Genomic DNA, 8742 nt, shown 5'->3' with positions numbered 1-8742 from the left:
TAGAGATGCATATATTACCTGTTACAGCAGTAAAAGGGTCCTTAGGTCATCTAACAGTTTTGTGTTAGATAACTTAATTACATGAAATACAGTAGTTATGCTGGTATGTGTTAATGTAGACTATGCCATCTTTGACAAATGCTTTACCTACATCTTTGTAAAATATCTCACTTATGCACTCCTAATCCCTGAACTCTGGGCAATATGCACTCCTAACTATTACACGTTTTGCATTATGTGCTCCTGAACCCTGCATTCTGTGCAATACACACTACTGATCCTTGCGCTCTGAGTACATTATACACAGTACTCCTGAAGTTCTTATTTAAGGCACACAGGTCTGCACAGAAAATCATGAAATTCAAGTTTTGCTTTTTTTTAAAATGAGTATAGATTCTCACTTGTGGCACTATGATTCTTTTGCAAAAAATAAAGAAATGCATAATTAATAATATATATTAAAAAAATAAGCATTTCTTTAATATTTGCATTCAAGAGTGGAAAGCATTGCAATTGTGATCACTCGATCAGAGCTGCAAAGCTCAGGCTTCTTCACATTCTCTCCCAGGCAGAGCTCCGTACTGAGGTATAGAGTTTCAGTTAGGAGAGATGGGGAAGGACGGCTGGGCATCAATATTCATTAAATCACCTATTAAGCACTCAACACAAACTATTTCAATTAAAGTGACAGCAAACTTAGGAATTAAACCTAAAAAATGCATTCAAGTACCTTACCTATTAACAAAAATGTATCTTATTTGTGCATCACTCAGCTGTAGATCCTCAAATCCTCTCCGAATTGGTGCTGACACTGTCTGTCCTTCTGGAGGGTGGCTACTTTTGTTCCCTATGTTCCCTGTGTGTGTTGTAAAGTAGCCACCGCTCCAAGCTCACTCCTGTGATGGACTTCAACCTCATGTTTAGTTATCTAATTTGTATTGAAATTGTAGTCTATCAGGATAGGAGTGACCTTGGAGTGGTGGCTACCTTACAACACACACAGGGACCATGGGGAACAAAAGCAGCCACCCTCTAGAAGGAAGGACAGTGTCAGCACCAATTCAGAGATGATTTGAAGATTCACATAGTTATGGTACTCGAATGCATTTTTACGCTAGGTTCACACCTGCACTACATGTGTGGATTGCCGCGCGGTGAGGTGTCGCCTAGGTGTGAACCTAGCCTTAAGATTTAACTGCTGAGTTTAGTGTCACTTTAAGAATGCCATTACAGTTGCACCAGGAAAGGGATGGATTAGAGTGATAGATAGATAGATAGATAGATAGATAGATAAAAGATGCAATTTATCTTTCTAATCTCTATTAGTGTCACAAAACAAGCAATTGGAAGCAACACAGAGACAAAAAAAAAATTGTGCAGCTGTATGTGTACTGACTTTTACTGAAAATGTATTTTCAAAGTCACCAAGACATGGTACGGAGTAAAGGTGCCCATACACCTTACAACCATCGCAAGACTTTTGATACAAGATACTAGTATTGGTATTGGTGCATCCCTAGTGCATACCATTCAAAAAAAAGCTTTGTCAACCCGAAGTACCATATGCTGGATGCGCCCGAGAGTGTGGAAAGTGTTTTTGCTGGTCTGTTGCTGCTGGATTGTAGTTGAAAGCGATAGTGGGGCTATTTTAACTCTGTGAGTATGACCCTTTGTAAACAAGGGTCTTATCTCAAGGTGAGAAGGTTGATTCAATGGAGCACTTACACGGGTTATATAGTTACATAGTATTTGAGATTGAATAAAGACATAAGTCCATCAAGTCCAACCTATTGTGTGTGTATGTGTGTGTGTATAGGTCCCTGAGTCATCTCATTCTTAAGAGTACCTGTACCCTTGTACATTATGGTCTCTCAGGAAATCGTCCAAAAGCTTCTTGAATGATTTCAGACTATTTGCGGAAATCACTGCTTGTGGCAGCTAGTTCCAGACCCTAACCGCGCGAACTGAGAAGAACCCCCTTCGCCCCTTGTGTTTGAATTTTTTTTCTACCAGTTTTAGGTGGTGGCCTCTAGTCTTTGTTACGGAATTAATCTTAACGAGTTTGTTGCTAATGTTGCTATGACTATTGAACATCTTGTACATGAAAATCATGTCCCCCCTTAATCTTCTTACTTCAAACGTGAACATATTTAAATTTGGTAGCCTTGTCTCATAGTTCTGGTCCTCCATCCCCATGATGAGTTTGGATGCCCTCCACTGGACTTTATCCAGCTCAAGGACATCCTTTCTGTGTACCGGTGCCCAAAACTGCACCGCATACTCCGGGTGAGGCCGAACCAGTGATGTGTAAGGTGGCAAAATTATAGACTTGTCCCTGCAAAACATTCCCTTCTTGATGCAGGCAGGACTCTACTAGCTTTGCTTACAGCAACCTGGCACTGTAATCTAACACAAGTGTTCTTATTTGAAGCACAAAAGAACTTTGTTTCGTGTGTGATTGTTTCACATTATTTGGAGTTATATAAGAGACTGCTTTGGACTGGAATCGGACACTGTGTGGACATTGTTGTAGTAGGCGCACCTACAGGTCTTTGGGGCATATCTGTATGTTTTTTTTTCCTGTTGTATTTTTCTCACAGTATCAACACTATTTTCACTACAGGATAACCACCATTACTGGATATTTATCACTAGTGTTGTTTTGCATTTGTTGTTATCACCTATATATATTAATGGTTATGTTTTAATAAGCATGACACTTTAATGCTATTTCTGATTATCAAAAATAATACTTTTTTGCCGCTGCTACCTTGACATATTTAGTGCAGGGTTTTTTCCTTACATTGATACCTCTACTATACTGCTTGCTACTTGCTTTGCGAGGCTCTAACATGAGGAAGCCAAGCCTTGCCTTTACAAAGATGGCTACCTCCACACAGAGGCACAGTGTCTGTCATGGGGAAAGATCAGCTGCAGGGAGATAACAGACAACACTGGTGGCTAGACCTTTGCCTACTGCCTGGCCTTCTTTGGTAGAAAAATTATTGTTTTTCTGCCTGTTATATCAAAATCAGCCACAAGATAGAGTTGAAGAGAAAATATCTCTGTTTATAGCAGCTTAGACTTTCTTCCTTTAATAAAAAAAATCTCCCAGCACTACTCTGTCCAAAGAGAAGGAAACAAAAACATTTTGGGAATTCAGCCTCCATTTTAGAACAGAGGAAAAGAGAATCCACTGTCATCCTCAGCACGTCTGGATGAAAGTGCCCAAATCTGTTTTAGGCAGCAACACTGGTATGGATGGACATGTTTCTCTATATATTTATGAGCTGACACTATATTTACATAGTTACATAGTATTTGAGGTTGAATAAAGACAGGTCCATCAAGTTCAACCTTTGTGTGTCTGTGTGTGAGTTGTGCGTGAGTGTGTATATGAGTCCCTTTGTGGTCTAGTATTTAAGAGTATCTTTACCCCTGTATATTACTGTCTGTTCGGATGGTATCTAATTGATTTTTAAGTGAATCAATGTTCTTTGCAGATACCACTGCACCTGGCAGAGTTTCAAAATTTAACCGCTCTAACTAAACTAAACTAACTTAAGAAGCCCCTATGTCCTTTGTGGTTAAATTTTTTCCCCACCAATTTTAGGTGTACAAATTTACATGTTTCATATATTAATTTTATGTTTCTATGATCTTTTACCAGTTTCACTTAACATAACCCAGACCTGGCACAAATTGCACAAATCCCTGACAAAGTTCATTTAGTGCAGGGATTCCATGGGAAAAGAATATTGCAATTTGTGAATAACTTTGCTTTTCTTGTCACTTTTAAACAGAAAGACATTTGATTCCTATACCATACATTTAAATTACAAACAATTTGGACAAAACATAGCAGGTCCTGCTTTTTCAACAACTATAATGCACACAATTGCACCATAACTCGTATTCCATATTTACACACCTTTTATGATGTGGCAAATGGCATCAATAATTTGTACAGCGATACAAGCAATCATTCATTCAAAAAGCACAAATAATTGCTGGTTGTGACTGGCCTGTCTGGCATGCAGTATTTATTAAGAATGAAGTACAATATATTTCCATATCCGATTAGAGCCCATAAAACATGTTTCTATTTAGTCACAGTGATATAAACGTACCGCCATGGTTTGTTTGTCCTCATCGCTGAATGAACTCAATATTTCATCCCCTGAAGTGACCAGTTCATCTATTACATCTTTGTGCCTTAATATTTCCATCGTAAAGCCCTGCAAACAGAAAATACTTATCATTTCTTGTTCACTCTATAAAATAATGTCTTCTTCATTTACAGATAGCAGTACTAAATCCCAAACACATTTCATTACCTTTTGAACTTGTAGCTGAGCCGTGGTCTGGTCTTGCTCAAGCCGAATGTGACCAAGAGCCATTATTTTCTTTTTAGTTTCCTCAATCCATGTTTTCTCTGCACCAACAGCTTGTTCAAACTGGAACAATATAAATGAGATTATATGACATAATGCTGCAAGACAGCTATAAAGCTATAACAGCTCTTTATTAAAAGAGCAAAGTTGTCATTATGCCAGATACAGAAAAGCTCAAAATATGTTTAATCTCTAAACACCATGCCCATGAGTAAACACTAACAAATGAACCCAAATTTTTACTGTGTATCTACATAACAAAAGCTGTATGCATTGCATAAAGAGAAGATAAAACATTAATCATAAGATTATCAAAAAGCTGAAAAACATTCAGTGACCGCATATACTTTATGCATGGTTAATAATATCTGTCCGTTCGAAAGCTAATCATGTTCACCACATACACAAAAAAGGAGCAAAAAGGAGTACTAGTATACTGTATATCGAAGTGTATATCCTAACACTGTGCAAAAAAAAAAAAAATATATATATAATTTTTATGAGGTGGGGTGAGCTGCATAGGCTACGCTGTCCTTCTGTCTGTTGGATGCACTCCGCAAGCAGATTCCACTTTGCTTATATGAAAAAAGTCCAAGAAGTGTAGTATTCTGTTGCAAATTACTTTTCATTCCACATACAGCTGATTGGAAAAAAAACAGAAGTTTGCAACAGAATCAAGTGCTATGTTTCTTCGACAATGAGTTTGCATGTTCTCCCTAAGCTTGCAGAGGTTTCCTCCGGGTACTCCGGTTTCCTCCCACACTCCAAAAAGATGCTGGAAGGTTAATTGGCTCCTTTATAAATTGGCTTGCATGTGAGACAGGGACCTTAGACTGTAAGCTCCCTGAGGACAGGGACTGATGTGAATGTGCAATATGTAAATCGCTGTGTACATTGTCGGTGCTATATATAGATATATATATATATATATATATATATATCTGTAATAAATAAAGTGTGTGCACACCAAAGGTAAGTTATCAGAGCACAGAGTAGTCTGCAATAATTTAAAACTGTGTAACCCAATATTGCCTCCCTAAATGTATTCACCTTCTCTATATATTGAGTAAATAATTAAGTGTGTAAATATAAAAAATATGCTCTTTTTAGAACCAGCACAATTCTATGCTCATTCAGCTGTTATTAGGAATTATTTCTATTAGGATTAGGCATTTGTAAATATTAGTTAGACTTCAAGCAACAGATAATTAGAATACAATGACATGCACCATGACTCATATGGCTGCCAAGAAACTCGAATTAATGTTGACTGTTCTGAACACTAACAGACATCACTGTTTGGCAGTAAGCGTTTTTCTTTGGTTCTTGTGATACAATTAGCTAGCACAAATTGTACATCAGGCTATGTAAACATAAAATTAAAACATCAGTAACCATTAGATCACAGTCAAGGTCTAATAATAAACTGATTTTATTGCTTATATTAGGTAAGCAGCCAAGCGACCAGCTGTCATTTGCGGGGCGCCCCGCTTCGGCTGACACTTCGGCTCAGTCGAGCCAAAGCAAAAGCCTTCCGCTCGGCTAAGCCGCTCGGGCCCGCCTTCGGCTGCCTACGGGCTATTGTGAATAGCCCGTACACCAACCCTTTGGTTCGACTGAGCCCCCTAAATCCCATCAGGCATCTGCCTCCGGAGTCCGGATGTCATACCCGTGGCTTTCACTCTTGCAATGCCTAATAGGATTTGCAGTTACACCACAGCTGGAGGGCTGGAGTTTACCTACGTCTGATGTAGGACATCCAACTACTCCTGGTTCTCTGAAGCTCCATAGAGTACTGTAGAGGTTAACATTTCTAGATTCCTAGCTTTGAAGAATAAAATAAAGCTAGAGAATTCTTCAGACCATATACAATATAAAACAAAAAGGCACACCTCTCAACTAATGTGGTATGCCGTAATCATCCCGAATGAATGACAAACTCTACTTTCAGCACACTATGAGGATGACTAATGCTTTAAGGGATCTACATAAAGGCCTCTTTCACAGTGACATTTCTGACTGCTGAAGAAATGCAATCCTGAGGACCAGTAGTAGAAGAGATAAAAGTGTCCCTGTGATATTGTGCTTGTCGGACTGTGATGATAGTTCTCGTGGTTAATTTACATTTTTTGTCCTCAACGGATCTTTCTTTTGAGCTCTATTTCCAGTCCGGAGTGTAATATGAAACACACTGATCCATTTCTTTCCGAATCTTTTAATGTTTTTTTGGTCTCACAAACATCAAAGCTGGTTTGACAGTTTGATGAATGTGTTCGTATTTTAACAATCTTTGGTATTCTTTAATCACGTAGCTTGTTTAACAATACATAATAGAAGAAACACAAAGTTTTCCTATGTGGAAATCACAGTGAATTATATGTATATTCATGCAGTTATATTTGTGTTTTAATCATGGTGAGTTCCTCATTGGAATATTATGTTTTTGTGGTTTTAACTAGAAAAAGCAATGATTTGTTTCTGCACATGCTGCTATCCAAAATTGTCAGATTTATGAAACTAATGATAGTGTATACTGACAAATGTTTACACACACATTTACATATGTTGATTTTGTTTATTTTATGGTTTGTAAATTTTTTGTAGATACTATGATTTTATAATAGATCCAGTAGATCTCACAGATAATAATGAGTTATCCCCACTAGATGAAACAACCTGTAATAAAAAAAGAACATTCTCTTCTGTGCTAAAAAAACATGCTTTTATTGCTGCCTGTATACCAATTGGAGAGATTCTAATCCCAGTGCCCACACAAAAAGTGAGAGAAATCTCCCCAAACAGCAATAAAAACCAAACCAGAGCTCAAAGCCTTCTGCTCTGAAACAAAAAAAATAGGGTAATGTTTTTGGTTGTTGGCTTTAAAGTTTATTAGAGGATCAAAGCATTTATACTCTGTTATTCATGCACACATGGGCATTTGTTTATACCAGGCATGTTTATGCTGGTGGTTTTGGGACACACGTGGCCCTCTTGAGTTCCTTGCTTCCAATGAGTAATTATAAAAAAAGAATATGATCCCAATTTGTTATGCTTCCTTACAAAATGTTTTCATCCAATACTCTAAATTATGTTTTTTCTAAGAGCTCTATTATGGATAAAATATTGTATTAAATGTTGTGGTTTTAATTGCAGTTGAAGAGATGTAGTGTTTAGACCTAATGTAGGCGACCCTGAAGATTTGTTCTACTCTGTTTATCCATGTTTCTTCTACAACTGGCATGTGTTGTCTAGATACATGAATAAACTGGCTAAATTCAAGGTAGGCAGATTGTAATGCAGGCATTTGGTTGATTACACCAATACAATGAAGAGGCCAGCAAACACAGAGACAGGTTACAGCCGCACAGGCAATAATATCTTCCCTCTGTTCAAGTATATCTAAACTGAAAAAATAAAATGTAATATGTAGGGGGGCTTTTCAGTCCTTAGATGAGGTGGCTGCATTAGTTTTCCTTTTTTTTACCTTTATTTTTACCTGATAATCCTGCAAAAAAACACATTTCCTGTCCCTGGGTGGCTGCACTTATTCCTCCACTGTATCTATAGGGAAAACCATGGCTGCCTCCCAGACAGGACTTAAAACTTGTCTGCCTTTGTTCAGCTACATTAAATAGATGATGCAGGGATTATCCGTTTACAGAAGGAAGATAATTATTGTTTGTGCATTCAGTTCAGCTCACAGGAAGTGTCAAGGACATAGCATTTCTAGCAAGATCTACCAGTATTTTTTGTACTTCCTAAAAAGGTTCTTAGCCTGAAAAAATGAACGATTGAAGCCATCACATCTACGGACTGGTAAGCAGCAATATATAACTTTTTTGTTTTTGGGTGTAGTTATCCATTAAAATAAAATCAATGTTTTAAGTGGGAAAGTACTGTAGGTACTGTATGATTTTTCTGGTAACACACAGGCTGGTTTCTAGGAAGATCTATTTAATGAACATTCGTTATTTAAAAGATTCTAAGGGAACATATTTGACAATTTGTTTATGTAATGCATTCAGTTTGGGGGTGGTAGGCCATTCTTTCTGATTGTTTGTGCTTTTAAGCTATAATTGCCCTATATGGTAAAAGACTGATTGTGTTTATAACATTTTTCAAAAGCAACTGGCAGCAGCAAATGATTTTCTATCAAACTAGAAAATCATTTTGACAAATCTTACCAATTTTATCTGTTATCACTGACTATTCTTTCAAAACAAAACAAATCCTTGTCAAATCTTCCCACACATGGGTTCATATATAGCCAGCCTATCACTGAGTAAATTTATATTTGCTGATGTTTGGTTTTAAATGAAATACATAAAACAAGGCATTTTTATATATA

The 8742-nt window shown here is 37.3% G+C and overlaps 1 protein-coding gene across 2 annotated transcripts in view; it reads right to left on the bottom strand.

Moving 5' to 3' along the window:
• DST (dystonin) overlaps positions 1 to 8742 on the bottom strand; it is a 404726-nt gene that overhangs the window by 56938 nt on the left and 339046 nt on the right. For both annotated transcript variants that reach the window (XM_018560544.1, XM_018560545.1), the window contains 2 exons: positions 4338 to 4457; positions 4131 to 4238 (listed from right to left, as the gene is read on the bottom strand). In XM_018560544.1, coding sequence (XP_018416046.1) covers positions 4131 to 4238; positions 4338 to 4457 — 228 coding nt within the window. The remainder of the gene's footprint in view (positions 1 to 4130; positions 4239 to 4337; positions 4458 to 8742) is intronic.

The sequence above is a fragment of the Nanorana parkeri genome, unplaced genomic scaffold, assembly GCF_000935625.1.
Source record: "Nanorana parkeri isolate BGI_ZX_2015 unplaced genomic scaffold, ASM93562v1 scaffold464, whole genome shotgun sequence".
NCBI lineage: Eukaryota > Metazoa > Chordata > Amphibia > Anura > Dicroglossidae > Nanorana > Nanorana parkeri.
The sequence above is the reverse complement of the archived record's forward strand: the minus strand, read 5'-3'. Positions and strand labels throughout refer to the sequence as shown.